The 27,921-nt window shown below is 40.2% G+C and overlaps 1 protein-coding gene across 4 annotated transcripts in view; it reads left to right on the top strand.

Moving 5' to 3' along the window:
- The first annotated feature begins 202 nt into the window (after window positions 1-202).
- The window catches only part of RABGEF1 (RAB guanine nucleotide exchange factor 1), a 68,008-nt gene continuing 40,289 nt past the window's right edge, over window positions 203-27,921 (top strand). The window contains exons 1-3 of one of the 4 annotated variants that reach the window (XM_038538997.1): window positions 203-317; window positions 24,105-24,293; window positions 26,579-26,745. In XM_038538997.1, the coding sequence (XP_038394925.1) occupies window positions 24,115-24,293; window positions 26,579-26,745 (346 nt within the window). In that variant the 5' untranslated portion in view covers window positions 203-317; window positions 24,105-24,114. Of the gene's footprint in view, window positions 318-24,104; window positions 24,315-26,447; window positions 26,746-27,921 lie in introns of those variants that run through there. The other 3 variants (XM_038538998.1, XM_038538996.1, XM_038539000.1) reach the window with 3 other exon arrangements.

Here is a 27,921-nt window from a genome sequence, read left to right on the forward strand (position 1 = left end):
TGAGTCTCATTATGCCTTTAATTCGAACGCTAAAAGTCCTGACGTGGAGAGGGACGAGACCGTCTCGTTTCCCGACGGGCCCGAGGAGCCCCCTCGGCAGCCTTCGCCCCGCCCGCGACGACTCCCTCCCCCGCGCGCCCAGGGCCCCGGAAGTGACGTCCGCGCGTGCGCGCGTGCGTGAGGGCGCTCGCGGCGCCGGGGGCGGAGCGTGAGGGGGGAGGGCCGGCAGGAGGGCGGGCTGTGGACTCCGGAGCCGGGACCCGCTCGAGCTGCCCGCCGAGAGCCGCGGCCCCGACGCCCGTGGAGCCGCGGAGCAGGTACGGAGCGGACGCGCGCGGGCCGACGCTGGCGCGGCTCTCGGCCCCGGCGGCGGGGCGGGCGGCGGGGCGGCGGCGGCGCCGTCCGGGCGGGGCTGCTGGGTCATTGGGCCGCGCCGTCTACCCGCCCGGGGCCGTTTCGCTCTGGCGCTCCCAGCCGCCGTCGGACCCGACTCCGGGCCCTTGGCGCGGCCCTGGCCGGCCCAGACGGTCGTCGGCCGCCTCGGTGCTGTCGTGCTCAGCCTCCCGGCTGCCGGCGCTCGCCGCCGAGTTGTGCCCGGCCCGGCCCGGCCCGGCCCGGCCCCGACGGACAGGCGCTTGTCATTTCCTGGCCCTCCCCGCCGCCCGTGCACCCTCGCGGATGGCCTCCCAGCGGCGGGCTCCCTCCTCACCGCGGGCTCCCGGAGTCGGGGGCGGGCGTGGACACCTGTGGGCCGCCGGGTCGACGGCTCCGAGCCGGGTGGCAGCCCGGCCTGGGCAGGCGCCTGGGGCCTCGGGAGCGGGCCCGGGCCCGGGCAGGAAGGCTGGAGGCTTCCGTGGTGCGGGCACTGGAACGCTTGTCCTGACTTTGGGCCCGTGCTTGAAGGGGAAGTCGTGGGCCTGGGTTCGGAGGCAGAGAACCGCCCTGGGAGAGAGCAGGGGTGATACCTGTCCTGGAAGTGCAGCCAGAGGCGCTCCCAGGCATCCGGCGCTGCCTCGGTGCCCTGACCCGGCCCGTGACTGGCGGGTGTGGGGGGGCTCCGCGGAGCTCGTTGCCTTCGGATGACACGAGTGTGAGCGTCACCAGGCGAGTGCTGTTTGAGATGAGAAAACTCTTGGGTGCGTTTTTGTTTTTGAATTTAAGTAATGGTTGTACTTTTTTTTCTCTCTGTAAACCCGAAACTGCTTTTTAAAAAGTCTGTTATCGGGGGATCCCTGGGTGGCGCAGCGGTTTGGCGCCTGCCTTTGGCCCAAGCGCGATCCTGGAGACCCGGGATCGAATCCCACGTCGGGCTCCCGGTGCATGGAGCCTGCTTCTCCGTCTGCCTGTGTCTCTGCCTCTCTCTATCATAAATAAATAAATCTTCAAATAAATGAATAAATAAATAAATAAATAAATAAAAGTCTGTTATCAAAATCGTTGTAACAAGAAAGCTTGCCGCTCCGGGTAAAATTTGATTATATTGTTAATCCGTTTAATGATAAATAACGTTAACTTTTAAGAGTTACTGGTCCTTATGCAGAAGACATGTTCAGGATTTGAAATTGCACTGACCTTCCAGGCAATCATGTTTCCTCTCTCTTGAACTTAGAGAGGGACAGTAAAGAGATTTTCAACACAAAGTGGTAAATAGAGGTAAGATAGAGCAAGGAGGAGAGACAATGCAGGGTATGGAGGGTGAAGAAAGATAATCAGGGAACACTTTATGGAAATGTCTTGAAGAATGAGAAACTTTGAAACCAGCAAGGCTGGGTGGGACGGTGCAAGTAGGGGAATAGCAGGAGAATAGGCCAGTAACTAGTACTGGGAGATGGTTTTTGGTTTTAGTTCTTTTTTTTTTTTTAAGGTCTTATTTATTTATTCACGAGAGACACAGAAAGAGAGAGGCAGAGACACAGGCAGAGGGAGAAGCAGGCTCCCTGCAGGAAGCCGGATGTGGGACTCCATCCCAGGACTCCAGAATCACGCCCTGAGCCTAAGGCAGATGCTTAACTGCTGAGCCACCCAGGTGTCCTAAGAGAGGTGTTTTTTGAAAAGTAAAAAAGTGCAGGGCAGAAATGCAGGAGCTTGGGCTTTTATCTGATGATGACAAAAACCAGAGAACAGTTTTAAGCAGGTTCCCTACACAATTAAAATGGAATTTTGTGTAGATCTTCCACATAGGCTGCTATTTGGCTGATGAAGACTGTGTGTGCCCAGCACAGCGTTTGGTTATATGGTCATTAAGTGTTTGAATGGAGTTGTATGCTCGTTTACTAGTTGTTTCATTGTATAAAAAGTGTCTGACCCTGCTAATGTGTAAGCTTCTATAAACAGGAATTCTGCTTTTATCTGTATGCTCAGTCCAAGTTGGGCATTCACAAGTGTTCGTGAGTACTTGTTAACTTGATGAGAATTCATTGATTTTTGAAGTTGGTTTTCAGTGGAAAAAAAAATTCCATCAGTACTTATTTCAGTATTTACATATAGGAGAACTGAGAGCATATTTCATTTACTTGTGTCAGTCCTTGGCTAGAGATAAAGAATTTCAGTCTTGACTCTAAGTTTAATTTTTGGCACATGTGTTTTTACTGGTTGCAAAGTAAATATCTGTAGCAGAGATGATCCCTAAAATGTGGGAGATACTTGTGTAACACACCTGTCAATTCTGTGACTCAGAACAGAAATACTGGGACACCTGAGTGGCCCAGTGGTTGAGCATCTGCCTTTGGATCAGGTGGTAATCCCAGGGTCTTGAGATCAAGTTCTGCATATCAGGCTCCCTGCGGGGAACCTGCTTCTCCCTCTGTCAGTGTCTCTGCCTCTCTCTGTGTCTCATGAATAAATAAAATCTTTTTTAAAAAATTTTTTATTTATTTATGATAGTCACACACAGAGAGAGCTAAACTGCTGAGCCACCTGAGCTGCCCTGAAAGTCTTATTAAGTGCTCATTTCCTTCATAAGGCATTGTAGAAAGATTATGTATGTTTCATATGACTACAGAGTGCCTGGAAGTAATTTAGAGTATTGTTGAATAAACACTTAGAGGAGAAACAACAGTGGACTTATCTTTTTTCCCCACTTGACATTATATAACTTATATTTTGTTTGATATTTGGATAAAACTCCTAAAATGCTTTGAGAAAAAGCTGTACTTTCATGGTGCTGCTTTTCAAGTTAGATTGTGAGATTCCTGTGTTTGATGAATCCCTGCCGGTGGGGTAGAAAGTGTAATTTTTATTGTATAGTAGAACATTTTTAATGTTTCTGTTAATGATCAGAGTATGAGTTCATGAATGGATTAGATTATACACACTAAGATTCGTAAGCTTTTTATTTTCCTCAAATGACATCAAGGAGATTGCTGAAATCCCTGAAGCAGGAATGTAGCAAAATCTGTGAGGCAAGAATGAGGCAAGAGCCTTTGGGACTCTAAATTCTGTGTTGTCTCACCTTTTTTTTTTTTTTTTAAAGAGATTTTGTTTATTTATTCATGAGAGACACAGAGTGAGAAAGGCAGAGACACCGGCAGAGGGAGAAGCAGGCTCCATGCAGGGAGCCTGATGTGGGACTCAATCCTGGATCTCCAGGATCAGGTCCTGGGCTGAAGGCGGCGCTAAACCGCTGGGCCACCTGGGCTGCCCATGTGTTGTCTCACCTTAAGTGTGGTTGGCAGCATCCTCTGTGGTGGGCACAGGCCAGCTCATAAGGAGTTGTACAAAAATTTTATGAATCATTTTTGAAGCTAGTCTCTTCAGTTTCCATTCAGAATAAATAATTGTAATTACATTTATGGTGATTTGGTCTATGTTTTAAAATTAAAAATGACTTCTGGGGGATTTTTGCATGGGATATATTTATAATTTTCTGTATGCTCTAAAGTTAAAAATACATAATGAAAGTTTTATTTTTGTACTTCCTGTTGTTAGAGTTTCCTATAATATTTGCAGAATATTGTGCAAAATATTTCTTTTTTCTTTTGGAGCACAAAAAAAATAATGTCTTTAGAAATCGAACTCATAAAATGCTTATTAATGGAAGAAAATATCTGACTGTGTTTTTTAAGTGGAGCATGTCATTTCCTTATGTCACATCTTGTTCCAGAAAGGATTCATAATGGCTTACAAAGATACATGTTATTGAGAACGTACAGAAATACAAGAGTGATGAATTTAACACTGAGGGAGAAAAATTAAGAAGAAAACAGATCTGTTGGGATCCCTGGGTGGCTCAGCGGTTTAGCGCCTGCCTTTCGGCCCGGGGTGTAATCCTGGAGTCCCGGGATCAGAGTCCCACATCAGGCTCCCTGCGTGGAGCCTGCTTCTTCTCTATGTCTCTGCCCCTCTCTCTCTCATGAATAAATAAATAAAATCTTAAAAAAGAAAAAAAAAAAGAGAAACAGATCTGTAAGATCCTCATTAAAATGGAATGAGATCTGTACACAAAGTACTTAGACTGAAGTCTTAAGTATTTATTAGAGGGCCACAAATTTGACTGCTTTTTAATAGCCAGTTCAGAGAGAAATATAATCGGCTGCATAGTTCAGTGACCTTAAGATAAAAGACCAGTTTCTCGATTGGATTCTGAGACTCCTTCTATTGAGTCTTGTATTCGACACATCCTTAAGTAAAGGGCTGTGTTGTGTTTTACTTTGTTTATTAGTTAAAATCCTCATTGCCTCATTGTGTAGGTTGATGACAGGACATCAGTGTAATTCAGTATAAGTAGTTCTGGTGCTGGTGAAATAATGTGATCTAAGTACTTAGATTTCTACACTAATTTAATTTAAGGATCTGTTTTAGATTATCCAGATAAGTAGATGGGGATTGTACATTCTTCGGGTTACCTTCCATAAATATTTTGTTTTCAGTGGAGCTTTCTATTATAGATTTATCAGCATTGGGGTTTGAGTTTGTGCTTCCTGACAAGTTCCTCGAGTACATCTATTTTTTATGTTGTTATTTTATGTTGTATAATCACAGAGCATTATTTTTGGCAGGTATGCTTTATTTTCATGGGAGTATGAAAATGGAGGAGTCTGACAAGGACAAATACTTAAATGAAAGTCACCTCACCTCCACATAGAGATGGGTTTTAAGGAATACCAAACAATAGACCTAAGATCATTTCCAGAATTAGGTGGGGGCTGTTAGCTCCAGGACAGAGAACGTTGGCTGGAAAATTTCAGGCATATAATTTATTTTTAAGATGAGAACGGATCCACTCATCTTAGATGAAGTGTCTAGAAAATTAGTGTATTTGTATTTTGCTCAAGCTAAAAAGCTGCCTAAATAATAATAGTTCAGATTTATCAAGTGCTAGCATGGACCAGCGTTATATCAACGTTGTCCTCTTCCCTCACTCTTCTAAAAATGTAAAGAAATGTGGTTCAGAGTAGTAACTTAAGTCGTACAAGAGGGGATGGAGATTTGAACTCTGGTAGTCTGACCGAATCAGTGGTCTGCACCTAACTATGACCTTACAGTACCTGCAATGGACTAGACTGTGAGCTCACAAGGTGAGACCAGACATACACAGTTAATAGAGGGAAGCACATTGGCAAGTATCAGAATCCCCCATAGTGAAAGGGCCTTGAACAATTTGGGATCTTCCTATCCAGATAATGGTCAGGGAGCTACAACTTTAAGGCATTTGGCCACAGTCTGTAAAGCTGGAGGAAAAAAAGTCTTCTAAGCATCGATCAGGATTGGCAAAGTGGAGATACTATTTTCTGTGTTATATCTAAAATGCATATGTATGTATATTTAAGGAATTTATTTACTTGTCAGAGTGAGAACACAAGTAGGGGAAGTGGCTGAGGGAGAGGGAGAAACAGGCTCCCTACTGACCAAGGAGCCCAACATGGGGCTCGATCCCAGATCATGGGATCGTGACCTATGCTGAAGGAAGAGGCTTCACCGGCTGAGCCACCTGGAAAAAAACAAAACAAAACAAACAAACATATTTTTTCTTTCTATTTGCTCTAAATTTGTGTTGGAAATTTAGAGGAACGCCACAATAATATAGATAGTACACCATTCTAGAAAAAGAGATTGATATTCGTATTTTAGAGAAAACTTCAGCCAGTGATCTCACTGCTATGATTTGGGATGAATTTAGGTTATGCTTTTGTTGTAATGCCATTGCTAGGTGTATGTGTTCTTAAATTTCATTCTGTTTTATTAGGAATTGTATTGCATTAAAGTTGTACAGATAAGTAAACCATTATTTATTGTGCATTTTCATGTGCAGCTATTTCAGGTCGTTCCAAATTTTTTTTTCAAGTATTACAATGTTGTTCCTACAATATATTGTAAGTTGTGATCTAGCCTGTGAAACTGCAGAATAGAGAACATCCTTATCCATCTTTAGTCACTAAACAGTGGGTGGAACTGTTGTTGCCTAAATGTAGTTATGTAACTTAGTGGTTTCTTGGTTGCATTTCTATAGAGCTGTTGACACTGTTTTTTAAACGTGTTCCTGAAAAATGACTTGGGCTAGTGACCACAGTTTTGAATAGGATATTACAAGAAGAATGCAAATAAAAAATATGAAAAAAAAAACAAAACAAAATTGTAGGCTGATGAAATAAAATGTGTAAAATCTATTGTAATTAGTATCTGAGGAAGTAACATGCTTGGCTTCTACTTACCAAGTTGGATTATATCTTTATTTGTATAAATTAATTAGCCACTGCAAATTGTAGTTGTAGTGTGGTAAGTATGTAGATTTTATTCGTCTAGGGTTTCAAATGTTGTAGTCATGTAGACACCTCTTTTTTTTTTTTTAATTTTTATTTATTTATCCATGAGAGATCTGCAGAGAGAGAGGCAGAGACACAGGCAGAGGGAGAAGCAGGCTCCCTGCAGGGAGCCCAATGTGGGACTTGATCCCAGGACTCCGGGATCACAACCTGAGCCACCCAGTTGTCCCAGGTGGATACATCTTAAGTATCTATCTATGAGGAATTATCAGATGGCAAAATGTTTTCATACTCATATGCTAACTGCTCAGTATTTATTCTTTGAATATCAATTGTATGTAAACACTACTTTCTCCTGAGAGCCTACTTCTTGTTCTTGGACATATCTGGGGACAAAATGCAGACACTTTTTTGTCATTGTTGTTACCCACAAGAGTTTATATGCTATTTTTTTAAAGATTTTATTTATTTATTCATGAGAGACACAGAAAGAGAGAAGCAGAGAGAGAAGCAGGCTCCACGCAGGAAACCCGATGTGGGGCTTGATCCCGGGACCCCAGGATCATGCCCTGGGCTGAAGGCAAACACTTAACCTGGGTGTCCCTAGGCTATTTCTTTTTTCTTTTTTTTTTTCCTAGGCTATTTCTTTAAAGAAGAACTTTTCAATCCTTATAGGGATCATCAAAAAAAAAAAAAAGAAGAAAGAAAGAAGGAAGGAAGGGAGGGAGGGAGGGAGGGAGGGAAGGAAGGAAGGAAGGAGAAAAAGAAAGAGAAAAAACTTTTGCCTTTTTAATACTTTGATCTAGTAACTGAGTAAGTAAATTAGAAAATAAAAATCTCAACTTATTTTATTTAAAATAATACTTGAGAGAAAAGCTGAGATTCTTTTGAAGTTTAAAGTTCTTAGATTCTAACAGAAAAACTGATTGGGAGTTTGGATTTTAGGCCCAACCAGTTCCAGCCCCAAATACAACCACTAATGATTATGATGGTGTGTCTGCCAGTTGGGTAAGTGTAATGCAAAGATGTCAGTTTCATTCTTCAGTCAAAGCTGGAGCTATATTTAGAGAAGAATCTAAGTACTTTTTAAAGTTTTGTCCATCCCCCTGTCCCCCCCCAGCCCAGGTGGCTCAGCGGTTTAGCGCTGGCTTCAGCCCAGGGCGTGATCCTGGGGACCCAGGGTCCAGTCCCAAGTCCCGCATGGGGCTCCCTGCGTGGGGCCTGCTTCACTCTCGGCCTGTGTCTCTGCCTCTGTCTTTCTCTCTCTTTCTCTCTCTCTTTCTCTGTGTGTGTCTCTATGAATAGTAAATAAAATCTTTAAAAAATAAAAAAATAAAGTTTTTTTTCTTTTTTCTGAGGGTTTAATTTCAGGAAGTCTAGTTTTTATAGTTAATGAATTTTAGTAACTTTATCAAACTACCCAGTCTAGTAAACACTGATATTACCCCAGAATATCTTCTCATCTTAATTTTGTTTCTGTTGTCTAAAACTCTTACCTTTTTTTTTTTTTTTTTTTAATTTTTATTTATTCATGATAGTCACAGAGAGAGAGAGAGAGAGAGAGAGAGAGGCAGAGACATAGGCAGAGGGAGAAGCAGGCTCCATGCACCGGAAGCCCGACGTGGGATCCGATCCCGGGTCTCCAGGATCGCGCCCTGGGCCAAAGGCAGGCGCCAAACCGCTGCGCCACCCAGGGATCCCCCTTTTTTGTAATTAAAAAAATTATTTACTACTTTATGTAAGCATTTCAGAATTCACATAAGATGGTTGTGTGCGTTTATTGTATTGCAAAGATGTCTGGTATTTATGCTCTATGTTATTGTATAGTTCTACCCTTTGAGCTGCTATATAGATTTTTGGAATAGAATTGGTTACCATCAGTGCTTTGCATTGGTCTTCAAGGCCATTTGTAAAAGTATTCTTAGCAACCACCCCCCCACCCCCACCCCAGGCTCAGCAGTTGAGTGTCTGCCTTTGGCTCAGGGCATGATCCCAGGTTCCCATAGGGAGCCTGCTTCTCCCTCTGCCTATGTCTCTGCCTGTGTGTCTCCTGAATGGATAAATAAAATCTTAAAAAAAAAAAAAAAGTATTCTTAGCTCCCAGTGATTACTAATTTCTGCCTACTTGGCTCACATTAGATTTTTCTTGGTGGATTAGCACTGTTATCCTTTAATCATTAGTAATGCTTTTTGACTTAAAGTCTACTTTGTATCACTGTAGCATTACCAGCTTTCTTTTGGTAAATGTTGCATGCTTTATCTTTTTCCATCCTTATATTTTCAGGTTTTTTTTTTTGTCCTAGAAAGATGTTGAATTTAGTTTTTTTCCCTGTATTTTAGTTTTTAAATTAGAATATTTAGTTCATTTTCATGTAATGCGATTGTCACTATATTTGGTGTTAGATCTACCATCTTTTGATAAGTTTTCTTTTTGACTCAACAGTTTTGTTCCTTTTTCCTTTTTTCTTGCCTTCTCTTGGATTATTTTTCAGGTTCTTTTTTTTTTTTTAAGATTTTATGTATTCATGAGAGGCAGAGACACAGGCAGAGGGAGAAGCAGGCTCCATGCAGGGAACCCAACGTGGGACCCCATCCCGGGACTCCAGGATCACACCCTGGGCCAAAGGCAGGCGCCAAACCGCTGAGCCACCCAGGGATCCCCTATTATTCAGTTATTATTTAATATTTCCCCTGTAGTAATGCTTACATACTCTTTTACTATACTTTTTTGTGATTATTACTAGCAAGGATAACATACACCCTTGACTTACTGTAGTCTAATACAAATTATAACTTTTATCACTTCTCCAGTAATGCTGGAACTTTACTTACTAATTCAGTTTGTCTTTTTCCTGCTTTGTGGTATTACTGTTTTACTCATTTATTTCTACCTTTATTTTAAGACTCGTAAGAAATTGTTTTTTTGTAATCAATATTCATGTGTATTTACATATATATTTACTGCTTCTTTTTTTTTTCTCTTTTTTTTTTAATTTTTACTGCTTCTATTACTTTTTGACCCTTCTGTATTTCTATGTTTCTCTTTGAGATAGACTGAATTTTCTTTCCATTTCCTGTGATATTTCTTCTAGTGCAAGTGGACCCATAGTGAATTTTTTATTTTTATTATTTTTATTTCTTTTTAGAGAGAGAGAAAATGTGTGTGAGTAGTGGGGTGTGGAGAGGGGCAGAGGAAAAAAGAATCCCAAGCAGGCTTAATGTGGAGCCTGATGCTGGGCTCGATCTCACAATCCTGAGATCATGACCTGAGCTGAAATCTAGAGTCAGATACTTAACCGACTGAGCCAGCCAGGTGCTTCATTCTACCTTTATTTTTAAAGGGGGTAGTCACTAAGCACCACATTCTAGGTGGGCTTTTCTTTTTTTTTAAGCACTTTCTAGAGGTCATTCTGTTGTCTTAGGCTTTCATGATTTCTTTAGAAAATTTAGCTGTTAGTTTTATTGTTGTAACTGTGAAAGTAATGTGCTTTTCCACTGGCTACTTTTGAAAGTTTCTCTTTGTTTTTGATTATCACTAGTTTAAGTATGCTTTATCTGTGTGTATGTGTTTTCTGCTTTGGGGTTCACAGAATTTCTTGGATTTGTGGGTTGTCTCTTCAGTTTTGAAAATTTCATTAATATTGATTTTTATTAATTCTTCCCTCTTCCTTTGAGGGATTCCAGTTACATATTCCATAGACTTTTCCACAATGTCCCAGATTCTCTTTATACTTTTCTTTCCCTGTATTTCCTATTAGTTTTTCCTTCTGCTTCAGTGTGGATGTATTTTATTGACTTGGGTTCCAGTTTCTAATCCTCTCTTCTGCTAAGTCTGGTCTGCTGTTAAATCTACCCTTTGAATTCTTAATTTTAGTTACCATACTTTTCAGATCTAGCATTTCAGTTCGATTCTTATAGATGACAATTCTCAGTTAAAATTCTTTATTTGGGGGATGCGTGGGTGGCTCAGGGGTTAAGCATCTACCTTTGGGTGGGGTCATGATCCTGGGATCGAGTTCTGCATCAAGCTCCCTGCAGAGAGCCTGCTTCTCCCTCTGCCTTTGTCTTTCCCTCTCTCTGTAACATAACATTATGTCTCTCATAAGTAAATAAAAATCTTTTTTAAAAAAATTCTTCATTTTGGGATCCCTGGGTGGCGCAGCGGTTTGGCGCCTGCCTTTGGCCCAGGGCGCGATCCTGGAGACCCGGGATCGAATCCCACGTCGGGCTCCCGGTGCATGGAGCCTGCTTCTCCCTCTGCCTGTGTCTCTGCCTCATTCTCTCTCTCTCTCTGTGACTATCACAAATAAATAAAAATTAAAAAAAAAATTCTTCATTTTAAAACTGTCCTTTCCCCCTTTTTCATCTATTTTAATTAATTTTTATTTTTTAAAAAAGTTTATTCATGAGAGAGAGAGAGAGAGAGAGAAAGAGAGAGAGGCAGAGACATAGGCAGAGGGAGAAGCAGGCTCCATGCAGGGAGCCTCATGTGGGACTTGATCATGGGTCTCCAGGATCCCGCCCTGGGCTGAAGGTGGTGCTAAACCGCTGAGCCACCCAGGCTGCCCTAACTCATTTTTTTAAATAGGGAATTTAAATGACTATCATTATTTTAAAGTGTTTCTGTTAATTACATTGTGTGGATCATCTGAGCATCTGTTTCTATTGTCTGTTTTTTCTTTTTGGTTTTCAATTATTTAAATTTTGGGTGTTGTGACTAAAATGAAGTTCCAGATGTTATTCCTTTTCAGAGAGGACATCTTTCCTCCATTTTGAGTAGGACCTCATCACCTAATCGTATTAGGGACTGAGCTAATGGTTGAAGTTGTGTTGCTGGGTTGATAAGGCTGAGTTTCCCTCTGGTTTATCTTTACTACTATCAAATAGTCATTAAGGGCCTACAACTGATAGTGTAGTGAATTTATTACAGGGGACTCTTCCCCTGGTGGCTTCTATACTGTAATCTTTGTTTCTTGAGAATAGTGAGATTACTAAAAATTCTACTTTAAAAAAATATATTTTATTTATTCATGAGAGACACAGAGAAAGAGGCAGAGACATTGGCAGAGGGAGAAGCAGGCTTCCTGCGGGGAACCCCATGTGGGACTCCATGTCATGATCCTGCGGGATCATGCCCTGAGCTGAAGGCAGATGCTCAACCACTGAGCCACCAAGGCATCCCTGAAAATTCCACTTTTTAAAAAAGGATTTTATTTATTAGAGCGTGCGCACACAAGCATTGGGGGAGGGGCAGAGGAAGAGAGAGAAGCAGACTCCCCACCGAGCAGGAAGCCTGACTGATGCTAGATCTCAGGACCCTGGGATCATGACCTGAGACAAAGGCAGACGTTTAACTGACTGACCCCTCTAGGCGCCCCTTGTTTTGTTTTGTTTTTTGTTTTTTTAAAGATTTTATTTTTTTTTTTATTTTTTAAAGATTTTTATTTATTTATTCATAGAGACACAGAGAGAGAGGCAGAGACCGGCAGAGGGAGAAGCAGGCTCCATGCAGAGAGCCCGACGTGGGACTCGATCCCGGGCCTCCAGGATCACACCCCAGGCTGCAGGCGGTGCTAAACTGCTGCACCACAGGGGCTGCCCTAAGATTTTATTTTATTTTATTTTATTTTATTTTATTTTATTTTATTTTATTTTATTTTATTTTATTTTATTTAAAAAATTTTTTTAAAATTTATTTATGATAGTCACAGAGAGAGAGAGAGAGAGAGGCAGAGACACAGGCAGAGGGAGAAGCAGGCTCCATGCACCGGGAGCCCGACGTGGGATTCGATCCCGGGTCTCCAGGATCGCGCCCTGGGCCAAAGGCAGGCGCCAAATCGCTGCGCCACCCAGGGATCCCCTAAGATTTTATTTTTAAGTAATCTCTACACCCAACATGGGAGTCAAACTTAAAATCCTGAAATCAGGAGTTGTATGCTTCATTGACTGAGCCAGCCAGGCCCCCTGAAAATTCCACTCTTGATTTTTGGAGGTTTTCAGTTTTGTTTTGAAGCCCTCCTTGTGCAGCTGCAGAATTTGGTAAATGTCCTCAGGGGAAAACCTGCCTTATGTTAAACCCTGCTCTTTGACTCTTACTGGGATTTTGGCTCTTTGAGTCTTGCTTTTCATCTCTTCCAAAAGCTCTTGTGGTTCCTCTGCCTAAAGTAAGTTTGGATTCTCAGCCTTTTGTCCCAGAATCAGCAAATGCACTTAGGGAAAAAGTGGTTGCAGAATGTCACTTTGTTTCTCTACATGTAGCTCCTCTTTTTCCAGAATTCTGAGGCATCTAGATTGCTTCAGATTTTCTGATGCCTTTAAATATCAATTTTAAAAATGTATCTAGCTTTTCTCCTCAGCAGAGTGTTAGTCTGCCACAAGCTACTCTGTTGTACTTAGAAAAGAAAGTCTCCCATCAGTCATGAAGTCATGAGAAGAAATTAGTCTTTTAATAATTGTTGTGATGACTTTAAAAAAAATTTTTTTATTTATTTATTCATGAGAGACACAGAGAGACACAGGCAGAGGGAGAAGCAGGCTCCATGCTGGAAGCCTGACATGGGACTCTATCACAGGATTCCAAGATCATGCCCTGAGCCAAAGGCAGACCTCAACCCTACCCACACGTCCTGTTGTGATGACTTTATAGCAGTAGTTCTCAAAGAGTAGTTCTTAGCCCTATCATCTGGGAACTCGTTAGGAATGTAGATGCTCAGGCCCTGCCCCTGACCTCCAGAATCAGAAACTCTGGGATGAGACCTAATACTTTGTGCTTTAACAAGTCCTCTGTGTGATACTGATGCATGCTAAAGTTTGAGAACAACTGCTTTATAAATTAGTCGTTTTGCTATTTAATTTTTTTACTTCTGGGACTCCTGGGTGGTTCAGCAGTTGAGAGTCCCACATTGGGCTCCCAGAATGGAGCCTGCTTCTCCCTCTGCCTCTTTCTCTGTGTGTCTCTCATGAATAAATAAATAAAATATTTTAAATAAATAAATAAATTTTTACTTCTACCTTCATTGAGCCCTGGAGAGTATATGTGGGATAAAAATGAAAAAATGGTTTGTGTAGGTGCTTTGTTGGTCTTCTGAATAAATAATTTAATAAATTTAGGAAGTGTGTACTGATTATTCCTAAAACTGTGCTATGTGTCTGTGTACGGAGTGGACATGTAAGCAAGCTTTTGTAATAGAATGTATTACAGTACCTGTATTTATAAAATGCTGTAAGAACCAGAGAGATAAAATTATTCTATCAATGGAAGAAGGGGAGTCAGATATTATTTGAACAGAATGGAATTTGAAGGTGAATTAACACGGGGTTTTTCTAGGCTTGTTCATAAATAAGGTGACCATGTAATTTATTATCCAGAGCAGTTCATTTTTGAGAACCAAAGGGGTGCCTTTATACTAGGACAACAGGAATAAACCAGTTCTCATGAATTGGGATATGTGACTACCCAGTTTATAGAGATCAAGTGATGCTGTGAACCCACAGTTCTATGTTAACTTGTGGAAAGCATTTCTTTCCATTATTTGTTTATAATTATGGTTTATAATTTACTGGATGATTTTTATAGTTTCCTGGGACTACTGTAAACAAATTAGCATAAACTGGATGGCTTGAAGCAATAAAAATTTATTCTTTCATTATTCTGGAGGCTAGAAATCTGAAATCAAAGTGTCAACAGGACATGTTCTCTCTGAAGACTTGTAGAGAAGATGATTGCTGGCTGTCCTTGTAGTTCCTTGGCTTGGAGCCCCATCACTAATTTCCACCTCTCTCTCAGGGCCTTTTTTTTTTTTTCTTTTTTTAAGATTTATTTATTTATTCATGAGAGATGCAGAGAGAGAGGCAGAGACATAGGCAGAGGGAGAAGCAGGATCCTGGCAGGGAGCCCGATGCGAGATTCGATCCTGGATCCCAGGATCACATCCTGAGCTGAAGGCAGATGCTCAACTGCTGAACCACCCAGGTGTCCTTCTCAGAGCCTCTTTATAAGGACACCAGTTATTGGATTTAGGACCCACTATAATCCAGTATGACCTAATTCTATAATTACATCTCCTTAGAGCTTATTTCCAAATCAGGTTTCATTCACAGTATTGAGTTCAACCTATCTTCTTTTTTTTTTTTTTTAAAGATTTTATTTATTTATTCATGAGAATACACAGAGAGGAGAGAGAGAAGCAGAGACACAGGCAGAGGGAGAAGCAGGCTCCACGCAGGGAGCCCGATGTGGGACTCAATCCCGGGTCTCCAGGATCACACCCTGGGCCGCAGGCAGCGCTAAACCGCTGAGCCCCCGGGGCTGCCCTCAACCTATCTTTTTTGGGGGCCACAATTCAACCCACAACAAATGATACGGTTTTATTTATTTATTTATTTTTTAAAAGATTCTGTTTATTTGAGAGATAGAGATCTCGAGATAGAGCATGAGTTGGGGAGATAGAGGGAGAGGGACAAGCAGACTCCCCACTGAGCAGGGAACCTGTCTCAGGCTCATTTCCCAGGATCCGGGAATCATGACCTGAGCCAAAGGCAGATGTTTAACCAACTGAGCTATTCAGGTGTTCTGAGAAGGTATGGTTTTAGCAACCGTTGAAAGTTTCTGCAGTTTGATTGGATTAAATTTTTATTACATATAAGATGAATTTTCAGAGGCATAAAACATAAGACAATTATGTATTTTATTAAGCTAACAAATCTGAATAAATATATTTTCAATCCAGGCAGTTGCTTTTGTATTTTTCATATTTCATAGATAATAGGTGTGTGTATCACCTTTGCTTTTGTAACTTTGAGAAAAAACAAAGCTGTTAATGGTTGAAACCACATTATGTATTACAGTTTGTTGCTAGTTTAAGTGGAGTAAGAGAGGGAATATCTGGTCATTTACTTACTGAATAAACTGACCAGTTGGGAAATTGGCTGCTTCTGTGGAAGAGAGGATAGAGCATCGTTAGGAAGTAGACCATAGGGCAGCCCCGGTGGCCCAGCGGTTTAGCGCCACCTGCAGCCCAGGGCATGTTCCTGGAGACCCTGGATCGAGTCCCACGCCAGGCTCTCTGCATGGTGCCTGCTTCTCCCTCTACCTGTGTCTCTGCCTCTCTCTCTCTCTCTCTCTCTCTCTCTCTGTGTGTCTCTATGAATAAATAAATAAATAAATAAATAATCTTAAAATAAAAAAAAAAGGAAGTAGACCATAGCAGCCAGTTTATTTTGCGTGCAAGTTTGAGTTCTTAGCCTGGGGAATGGCATGCTCAGATTGGAGTCATAATTTTATTTATCTGGAGAGGGTGCGACTTAATACAATGGAAGGTTATTTTTAAGAACTCATTCTGTAAGAATGCTGCTCTGCTGGCTCTGCTCATTCCAGGAGCATAAACTCTGCATTATATTCCATGGATTTGATTACCAAGTGGAATTATTTGGGCAGGCTAGTGTTTGGATACTTTGTTTTGTTATATTTAACATTGGAACTCTGCCACTGATTCTCAGTGTTTGTTTGTTTTAAGATTTATTTATTCATTTGAGAGAAAGAAGGCTGGAGTGCAGACAGGGGAGGGACAGGGGGAGATAGAGAATCTCAAGCAAACTCCCCACTGAGCCCAACGCAGGGCTCCATCTCACAACCCTGAGATCCTGATCGTAGCCAAAATCTTTTGACATTCTGTTTCTGTTTCTAGGACAGATTGCTCTATTCATATCCTTATCCTGCATATCAGAGATTTATGATTTCTTTTTATTATAGCATTTCTAAATATGATAAACTACTTCATTGTCCTATTAAAGTATTTGTCATTCTATTTTCTATGTGGGCCTTTTAAAAACTAGAAGTTCCGGGATCCCTGGGTGGCGCAGCGGTTTAGCGCCTGCCTTTGGCCCAGGGCGTGAACCTGGAGACCCAGGATTGAATCCCACATCGGGCTCCTGGTGCATGGAGCCTGCTTCTCCCTCTGCCTATGTCTCTGCCTCTCTCTCTCTCTCTCTCTCTCTGTGTGACTATCATAAATAAATAAAAATAATAATAATAAAAACTAGAAGTTTCAATTTATGTATTTAAATGTTTCTGTTTAAAATTTTCCTTCAGTTTTTCAGCTTAAATAGCCCTCCAGTATTTTAAAAGTTTCATAAATACTTAATTTTAGTTCTGTTTTTCCATTTGTCTTTAAAAATCTTCAACTCTTTAAGATACCTATAACTAATTTGGAGAGTTACCAGATTGCTGACCAGTTTATTCCAGCATTGCTTATTGAAGATTCTCTCTTTTTCCTCCTTCCACTACTAATAACATGTTTTGTGTATTATATTAGCATTCATTTTGGAGTCAACCTATTCTGTGTCAGTTTGCCAGTTGTGTTGCTAAGTTCAATGTATTTTAATAAGTGTTTAAAAAAATTAAAGTTCAGTAATTTAATCTAGAAAAATTTTAAAAGTCTTGCCTATTATTGCTGAGAAAATATGGAAAACTTTTGTCAAGTTCAATAAAATTTTTGGTACTTTTATTGTCATTTGTACTCACCTTGAAATTTTTGAAATATTTGCCACTTATGTATTTAACTTTCTCAGTGAAAATTTGTACGTCTTATTACCTTACCAACTATTTCAGTTTCTTTATAACTCTATTTATTGTCAATCATATAATTTTCCTATTACAATATTTCCTAGGTGGTTTTATATTTTGATACTATTATAATTGAGATCCTTTTTTTTATATTTCCTATCTTGTTATTGTTAGGCTATTTTAAGAGTTCCATAGATTTCATGTATACATACTTAGCTTGTTTCACATAAATATAACTTCCTTTATGTAATTTTTAAATGAATTATTTTTTCATTGTTTATAGTGTTTTAGTTTCTTCTTTCAGGTCTTCTAGATATATAGTTAAATTTTCTATACTATACAGCAAGCCCCATGAGAACTGAAACTTTACCTTTGCTTTCGTAAAGTGCCTGTCATATACTGTACATCAGCGTATAAATATTTGCTAAATAAATGAGTGATAAGTAGAGAAAGCACTATAAGAATATAGTGACTGGGTGATGTTTTATTTTCTTTCTACTTTATTTTCTACTTGTCTATATATCTTATGTTTTTTAGAGTAAGCATCTTATATTTCTGTAAGTGGAGAAAAGCAAATTTAAGGAAAAAAATTTACCTATAAGTTTTATTACTTAACTGAAGCCAAAGGACAGTTTATCATTTTAGCAGAGTTGATTGGATGTTTCCTATAAATTGCAGCCTTGAGGAATGATCTATGAGGATATAGAATAGGAAGCAGGATTCTCATAAGGAAGATAATGGGGAGTTATCCAAATCCACAAATTTTTTGTTTTTACTTATTTTATGAGATGAATCTGGTTTACATGCATAGTCTTAAGGAAGAACACACCTAACTCTGGGATTTGTACTCATCTGGCCTTTTTTTGTTATTTTGGGTTTTTTTTTAAGATGTACTTACTTGGGAGAGAGAGCAAGTAGGGGGAGGAGCAGAGGGAAAGAATCTTTCAAGCAGACTCCCTGCTATGTGGGGCTTTATTCCCACAACTCTGAAATTATGACCTAAGCCAATACCAAGAGTCTGACGTTTAAACGACTGAACCACCTAGGTGCCCTTCCTCTGGCCATTTCTTTAGCGTACTTCAACCCAGATTGAATCCTAGCTTTGGAGCAGAATTCACAGGAATCTCAACTGTCAGCAATAGAGATTATTTTTATTCTGTCTTCCCTTATGTGAGTGGGTCAATTGAATTATGCATTCTGTATGCCCAGATTACTTAATAAAAGCCCATTTTTATGGAACTGGATGTGCCCCTCTGGCCTGCCTCCTGGGTGCAGTAGCTTGCCTCTGGATTATGGCTTTACTGACTCAGGATAGGTTCTTACACAGGAAAGACAGAATTGAATCTCAGGCAATTGATCCCCTTGTATTTCCCTTAACTGAAGAGGATATGCTCCTTATATAGCTCTGATGTCTAATCTGGTGTGTTGACTATACCTGCTTTGCCGCATTGAGACAGCTTCATCACTACATAGTCTTTCAAATCATGACATGCACTTTTGGCGATTCACTTGTTCTCTTTGTTTTCCATACTTAGAAATAATCTGAATGAAATGTTTAACCGTCTGATATATATTGGTTCATAAGTGTTATTTAAATTTTTTAAGTGACATTTTTAATAACTCTCTAACTTGAAACTACAGATTAACAGAAAATTGCAAAGAATACAGAGAGATTCTATATATACTATGGAGTTTGACCCAATGGCTACATCTTACATAACTATAATACAACATTAGAATCAAGAAATTTAACATCTGTACTGTGTGCATGTATAGCAGCTCAATGTCATTTTATCTCATATGTAGATTCCTGTAACTACTACCATAGTCAAGATACAGAACTATTCTGTTACCACTAAGATCTCCCTCATGCTGCCCCTTTATAATCACACCCTATGTTGGTAATCCCCAAGACTGTCCCCAGATTTAGTAATTTGATAGAAGGACTCATAAGACTCCTGTACTCCTGGCTATGTTTTGTTTTGTTTTAGAGATTTTATTTATTTATTTGACAGAAAGAGAGAGCTTGAGCAGGAAGGAGAACAGAAGCAGACTCCCCACTGAGCAGGGAGCCTAACACAGTACTTGATCCCAGGACCCTGAGATCATGACCCAAGCCGCAAGCAGAGGCTAAACCAACTGAGCCACGCAAGTGCCCCTCCTGGCTGTGGTTTTGTTGTTATTGTTGTTGTTTTAAGATTTTATTTATTGGGCAGCCCGGGTGGCTCAGCGGGTTGGCGCCACCTTTGGTCCAGGGCATGATCCTGGAGAACAGGGATCGAGTCTCACATCGGGCTCCCTGCATGGAGCCTGCTTCTCCCTCTGCCTGTGTCTTTGACTCTCTCTCTGTGTCTCTCATGAATAAATAAATAAAAATCTTTAAAAAAAAAGATTTTATTTATTCATGAGAAACAAGTAGAGAGAGGCAGAGACATAGGCAGAGGGAGAAGCAGATTCCCTATGAGAAGCCTGATTCAGGACTTGATCCCAGGGCCCCAGGATTACGACCTGAGCCAAAGGCAGACACTCAACCACTGAGCCACCCAGGTCCCCCTGGCTGTGTTTTATAGCCAATAAAAGGATACAAAGCAGGAGCAATAAAGGAAAATGGTACACTGAACAGAGTTTGGAGGATACCTGGCATGAGCTTCCAAGAGACTTCTCTCAGTGGAGTCACATGGGGTGCATTTAATCCCCCCCAGTAACAGATTATAGCAACATGTGTGAGGTGTTTTCTGTTTGGGAAACTCACTTAAGCTTGAATTCCAGGGTTTTTTTGGAGGTTGGTCAGACAGGAACAAATACCTTCATGATTGATCATAGTTAATACAATTCTGGACCCCCAGAAAGAAAGCGGGTGTTCACCACACATCACACATTTATTTTATTTTTTTAAATTTTTATTTATTTATGATAGTCACACACAGAGAGAGAGAGAGAGAGGCAGAGACATAGGCAGAGGGAGAAGCAGGCTCCATGCACCGGGAGCCCGATGTGGGATTCGATCCCGGGTCTCCAGGATCGCGCCCTGGGCCAAAGGCAGGCGCTAAACCGCTGCGCCACCCAGGGATCCCATAAACGAACTGTCTAAACAAGCTGGTATGGTGTAGCTTGAAGCTCCAAGCTACATAAGCTCCTTGTGTTTTATATAAACACAAGGACACTTCAAGAATTCCATTCCCAGAAGCTGACCAAGAGCCAGTCACATAATGAGCAGGCCTTTCTGAAAGTGTGCATGATGTTTTAGCAACTCAGCCTGCTTAATTAACTCTTTCTCTACCCTTCCTTGTTAGACATGGATAGGATAGAGAGAAATAATGCTGAGCAGTGTGGAGGTGAGAGCTGGGAAGATTGGAGGGGGGGGTATAGATCGAGTGGCCGGGCGGGGGGGGGAGGTATGCTACTTTTAGATAGAGTGGCCAGGGAAGGCCTTTCTAGAAGTATGACATGAAAGCTGCGGCCTACATGATGAGAGAGTAGTCACTATGTGAACAGCAGGGCGCACAGCATTCTAGGCATTGGAATAAAAGTGCAAACCCAGAAGACAAATGGAAAGGAGGCCTATGTTAGTTTTCTGTTGTTGCCATAACATGTTGCTACAAATTTAGTAGCTTGAAACAACACCCATTCATTATCCCAAAGTTCTGGAAGTCAGAACTGGCGTGCTCAACTTAGGTACTCCAGCATCTCAAGAGGTCAAAATTAAGGAGTCAGCCAGCGTGGGCTCCTATCTAGAGGCTATGGGGAAAATCTGCTTCCAGACATACTAGTGCTGGTAGAATTGAAATCCGTGTGGTTATAGCAATGAGGCCTTCATTTCTTTGCTGGCTGTCAGCCAGGGTCATTCTCAGCTTCTAGAAGCCACCCATATTCCTTGGCTTATAGTCTTTCTACCTTCAAAGCTGATAGTACTTTGAATTTCTCTGACTTTCCATTTTGCCCTCCTTTTCTGATTTTTACAAGCATACCTTGTTTTATTGCACTTAGCTTTATTGAGTTTCACAAATATTGCATTTTTTTTTATTGAAGGTTTGTAAGGCAGCCCTACGTTGAGCAAATCTGTCAGCACCACTTTTTCCAATAGCATTTGCTTATTACTTCGTGTTTCTGTATCACAAAATCTGGTAATTCTTGGAATATTTCAAACATTTTCATTATTGTTATACTATCTGTGATCAGTGATTAGAACTTGTTGAATGCTCAGATGGTGGTTAGCATTTTTTATCAATAAAGTTTTTTTTAATAAAGTATTTTTTTAGCAATAAAGTATTTTCAATTTAAGTTGTATAATTGTGTCGTTTAGACATAATATTAGTAAACACCTAATAGGCTACAATATAGTATAAACTTAACTTTTTTGTGCACTGGGAAACCAAAACATTTATTTGACTTTATATGACATTTACTTTATTGTGGTAATGTGGGACCTACTCTACAATATCTCCAAGATATACCTGTATTTTAAAAACAACTTTATTGAGGTACCTGTTGGTGCTCAGTCAGTTAAGCATCTGCCTTTGGCTCAGGTCATGGTCCTGGGATCCAGGACCAGTCAGGTTCCCTGCTTGGTGGAGAGTCTGCTTCTCCCTCTCCCTCTGCCCCACCCCTCATGCTTGTGCATGGCTCTCTTTGGTCCTGGGATCGAGCCCCACATGGGGCTCCCTGCTCCATGGGGAGCTTGCTTGTCCCTTTTCTCCCTGCTTATGCTCACTCTCACTGTCTCTGTCCCTTTCTCTCTCTTTCTCAAATAAACAAAATCTTTTTTAAAAAATTTAAAAATTGGGACTCCTGGGTGGTTCAGTGGTTGGGTGTCTACCTTCAGCTCAGGACATGATCCCGGGGTTCCGGGATCGAGTCCCACAACGGGCTTCCTGCAGGGAGCCTGCTTCTCCTTCTGCCTGTGTCTCTGCCTCTCTGTCTCTGTGTTTCATGGATAAATAAAATATATTTTAAAAACAAATTAAAAGTTAAAAACTTTGAGGTATCATTCACATATCAGAAAATTCAACCAGTTAAAATCAAACAGTTCAATGGCAACTATCATGACAGCCAATCCTAGAATATTTTCATCATCTCACAAAGAAACCTCATGCTCTAGCTATTTCCTTTATTCCCATTCTCACCCCCTCAGTCCGAAGTAACTGCTAATCTGCTTTCTGTCTCTATAGCTTTACCTGTTCCGGAGTTTCATACAAAAAGGGGATCATATAGTATATGGTCTTTTATCACTGGCTTCTTTCACGCATGTTTTCAAGGTTGATGGTATTGTGGCATATATCAGTACTTAAATCCTTTTTATGACCAAGTAATACTCCATTGCATGGATATACTATGGTTGGTTTATCCATTTATAGTTAATGGACATTTGAGTTATTTCCATCTTTTGGCTATTGTAGATGATGTTATAAACATTTGTTCATAACCAGGGTGCCTGAGTGGCTTAGTTGTTTAAGTGTCTACTGTTGGCTCAAGTCATGATCCCAGGGCCCTGGGATCCAGCACCAGTCAGGCTCCCTGCCAAGTGGGGAGTCTGCTTCTCCTTTTCTCTCTGCCCTGCCCCCCATGCTTGCATATGGCTCTCTCTCCCTTTCAAATAAAGTCTTTGAAAGAAAACATTTGTTACAAGTTTCTTTGTGGACATATGTTTTCATTTCTCTTGGATGTATACTTTGAGTGGAATTGCTGGGTCATATGGTAACTCTATGTTTAATTGTTTGAGGAGCTGTCAGTTTCTAAAAGCAGCTGCATCCCACAACAGTGTATGAGAGTTCTAATTTTTCCATATCCTTGCTATCACTTATTACTATCTGACTTTTTTTTTTTTTAAACCGTAGCCATCCTCTTGGATGTGAAATGGTATCTCCTTGTGGATTTTATGTTCACTTCCCTGATGATTAGTGATGTTGAGCATCTTTTCACACGTTAATTGGTATACCTTCTTTGGAGAGTTATACAAGTCCTTTACTAATTTTTAATTGGATTGTTTTTGTTGTTGAGTTGTAAGAATTCTTTATATATTCTGGATATTACCCTTTAGCAGATAGTTTGCAAATATTTTCTCTTATTGCATACAGGTTGCCTTCTCACTCTGTTGATTGTTTCTTTTTCTGTGCAGAACTTAAGTTTAATATAGTTACATTTGCGGGGATCCCTGGGTGGCGCAGCGGTTTAGCGCCTGCCTTTGGCCCAGGGCGCAATCCTGGAGACCCGGGATCGAATCCCACATCGGGCTCCCAGTGCATGGAGCCTGCTTCTCCCTCTGCCTATGTCTCTGCCTCTCTCTCTGTGTGTGACTATCATAAGTAAATAAAAATTAAAAAAAATATATAGTTACATTTGCTTATTTTTCCTTTTGTTGCTTGTGCTACTTTTGGTATCATGTCCAAGAAATTGTTGCCAAATCCAGTGTCATAAAGTTTTCCCCCTATGTTTTCTTTTAGGTGTTTTATAGTTTCATGTGTTACATTTAGGTCTTTAATCCAAAATTACTCCTTTCTTAAAGTGTTCTTTATATTATTGAGAAAGATATAAGAAGTGTTTCTTTAGTATGACTATGCCTACTTGCCTGCCTGCCTTCCAGATGTTTTTATTTTAAGGAATCTCTATACCCAGTGTGGGGCTCAAACCCACAACCCCAAGATCAAGAGTCCCGTGCTTCACCAACTGACCTGGCTAGGTGCCTCAGGAGCTTGTTGGTAGTTATTTTCCCTCCTTCTCTGCCTTATAGCTTGAAGATTATGGACTCATATTTTTGTTGTGCTAATTGTTGTGCTTAATTGTTGTGCTAATGGAAGAATGATAATTCATTTGCAACAACACTTTCTTATTTACTTGATTAGCAGGAAGAAGATGAGCCTTAAGTCTGAACGCCGAGGAATTCATGTGGATCAGTCGGAGCTCCTATGCAAGAAAGGATGCGGTTACTACGGCAACCCTGCTTGGCAGGGTTTCTGCTCCAAATGCTGGAGGGAAGAGTACCACAAAGCAAGGCAGAAACAGATTCAGGAGGATTGGGAACTGGCAGAGCGGTAAAAGGACTTAAAATAGGGGTGTTTGAAAAAAAAAATAGGGGTGTTTGACCAGTGATATTGTTAGATATCTAGCTCTATCATTTTCACAATCCATTTTTCTCTCCTCTTGTGAGCTATTAGCAAGTCAGCTTAATATTAAGAGAAAAGCATTTTTTTTTACCCCTTTCTTCTCAGCATTTGGTGAATAGCTTTTAGTGATTTCTTCATTTTTGTCTTTTTCTTTTAATTATTTTGTGTTTAGAGTGTATTAGTCTGAGTTCTCTAACAGGCTTCTTAGAGTGGAAGAATGCAGATACATGTACTTCATAGTGTAGGTTAAATGCGGTAATATCTATGATGTCCCTAGCATAGTGCTCAGCACAGGGCTTTCATCAAGCATCATTTTCCTCATTCTTGTAATATATCCAGCATGGCATCTGATGTGGTGATAAACATAATAGTAGAAACTTGTTGATTTGTATACATAGCCCTTGCATTTTGGGATTTTAACTTTTTCTTAAAAATGAGATTAGTCAAAAGTAGTTTATATTATCCAGAAATATGATTATGATAAAAACTAAAAGATGAAATGGCTGATGAGCATAGAGATGAATAAAATACCATGTATGATGTTAATTTTTTGCCAAAACATCCTAGAAACAGTAAAACTTCCAATAAAAGAAAGTCAGACTGAACTTTGACAGCATTTGCTAGTTTTTTATATCTAATCAGCCATATTTGTTGAGTGACTACTTCGCTAGCATCTGTGGTGAACTCAGAGAATTATAATGCATGCTCATTGTTTTCAGTAACTATATGGTCAAAATGAAAATGTAGACAAAGAACATTATTTTATCCAGTTTCCCACTGCACTATTCTCAGTAGCTGATCCTATTTCATGAGAAAGTGGAGGTCACTAGGCATGAATTTTAGCTTTCTCCCCTCTCCACAGCAAAATGTACTAATATCTTTATGTTAACTTCTGTTTTGTCTCAGAGGGAGGTGTGTCCCTATTCCATTCTCAGACTAACACTTCTAAGCTGTGATTTCCTTACTGTTTCTTACTGCTTCCATTTGCGACCTTGCTTGAGATTTTCTATAGCACTGTTTCTCATAAGAATCACCTGGAAACCTTATGAAAAGAGGCATCACTGGACCTCACCTTAGAGACTGATTTTAATAGGGTGGGAGTGAAGTTTGAGAATTTGCATTTCTAACAAGTTCATAGGTAATACTGCTGGGATCACCATATAGAGCCATTGTTCTATGGACAGCCTTTGAGATTTATTATAAATACCTCAAATTAAGCTCATCCTAGGCCAAATTTATCGTTTTTATTTACTCTAATCCTCAGTCCCAACATTTCCTCCTACCTGTCCTTCATCCTGTGTCAATTAATGGCATCATAGTTTTATTCAGTTGGCTAAAAACCATTAGAATCATTCTTAATTTCTCCTTTACCTGCCACATTGTCTGTAACTAGTGATAAGTAGAACTTATTCCAGCTCAGAGAAGTCTTTTGAATTTCACCCTTTCTCAGTTTCCAGGTCCTTATTTTCTCTCACTTAAATCTTTGTATTCTTAATTATTGCCCCTGAAGTTATCACATAGCTACCTGCATTACTTTTATAAAACACAGATCCGATAATGGCAATTTATTGGATTTACAGTCTTTCTTGGTCCCCACCACATGATGAAATCGAGGATTATAATGGATTTGACATTCAAGGTTTCTTACCCTGGTCACACCATCAGTGACCATGCTAAACTTGGTCCACAAAAGAAACCACATGCCTTCACATTTTTAGTTCCCTCTCCGTGGAATGTCCTTTCGCTCAGAGGAACCGTGTTCATCTCTTCAGACCAGCCTAAATGTGACCATTGTAAAGCCTTGGGCTTCTTCAGCAGATTGAGTTGTTCTTCCCTATGTTCTCACGGCAGTCGGGTTTTACTCTCTACTGTAGGAGCTATCATATTATATGGTAATTATTTACTTATCTCTTTCTCCTTTTCAGCCTTGAGCTTGTTAGGGAAAATGACTAGAGTTTACTTCTTTTATGTAACCTTAGTTACATTTAGTTAGTTACAATGAATGAATATGATCCATGGAGAAGATCCCTTTTGAAGTCTAAACTATCCCATGGAGGGATAGTTTCTTATCATACACCTCAGACCTATTTGGTGTGTTTAGGCGCCAGTTCTAAAAATTTTAGATCCCCTTGCAATTCACTGAGTAATAATTTCAGATACAAGGAAAACTTAGAGGATGTGTGGCTCATTCTTAATCCTCTCTTGAATTGCAGACTTCAACGGGAGGAGGAAGAGGCTTTTGCCAGCAGTCAGAGCAGCCAAGGGGCCCAATCCCTTACATTTTCCAAGTTTGAAGAAAAGAAAACGAACGAGAAGACCCGCAAGGTTACCACAGTGAAGAAATTCTTTAGTGCTTCTTCCAGGGTTGGATCAAAAAAGGGTAATTTTCTTTCCTCTCTGCTCAAATGAGATACAGAATAGATCCACAGTGCCTGTGGGCTCTGCTTTTTAATAACTGTAAGCATTTAGGGGATAGCAACCCAGATTTGAAACTGAAATGGGATTTAAGGGTTAGAAAATATATAAAATTGAAAATCTTCTTTGATCAGAGGTCCTTGTGTGTTGGAGAAGCTTGTTTATTACTCTGTAGGAGTAATAAAGATAATTGAAATAATGTAGTTTTGTTTATAAAATGTATTATCATCCAAATATAGATCTTTTTGGATGTTTTCTTTTTTTGTGCCTTTAATTTTTGGATTCTGGTTTATTCTCCTTTGTATAATAGCCTTACTAACCATAACTTATTAGAAATGACTATATCTAGGCTTAAGGTTATGTAACAAAGAGGTTTTCTGAGTGCTTGAGAGAGAGCTTGCATCTTGAAGAAATATATAGAGAACACATAGGAAAAGGCTGGCTTTGAGCTTTTGGAAGGGTGAAAGTAACCCGTAGTAGATATTTTCTAGAGCATAGATTTGTATGTACATTATCTTTTTTGTCTGCTTCTTAAAATGCTATATACCTAGCAGAAGGATTGTCATCAAAGTTAAATGTGTTCTAACTGGTCAGCAGACGGGCTAGTTGAAGTGGCCTAGCTGGAAGCAAGAAAGAATGTCTGTTGTTAGGACTTAGTCTTTGAACCTTCATGTTGGTAGTCAGAGTTATGCAGTAAATTTGAAATGGTGATGGAGATGGGGCTGATGCTATCAGAAGAGATGTTTTGGACAAACCCCATCACCTCAGGTAGTTGTCAGGAATTTTTTTTTTGTCTGCCTGAAGATAGTGAAATGAACAATAATATCACACCTTAAGATCTTTGCTGGTCTTTCAGATTTAATGGCTGCTGTTTTGTCTTATTAGAAGGAGAAGTTACTTCTCAAAACACATTTCTTCTCTTTAATAATGCAAACCTTTAAATAATCTTTTTGTTCACATGATTAATTTGAAATTGTTTCTTGGTTGGCTGTCACTCCTAGCAGTTTTTTCTATTGTAATTAGAGAATAATCAGTACCTGTTAGAATTAAATTCAGAATGAATCTGGCTCATGATCTATTTATTAGGAGGTAGTGTAGCATGGTGGTTAAGAGCGTAAACTTTGGAGTCTCCTTGTTTGAG

Source organism: Canis lupus, chromosome 6 (assembly GCF_011100685.1).
Source record: "Canis lupus familiaris isolate Mischka breed German Shepherd chromosome 6, alternate assembly UU_Cfam_GSD_1.0, whole genome shotgun sequence".
NCBI lineage: Eukaryota > Metazoa > Chordata > Mammalia > Carnivora > Canidae > Canis > Canis lupus.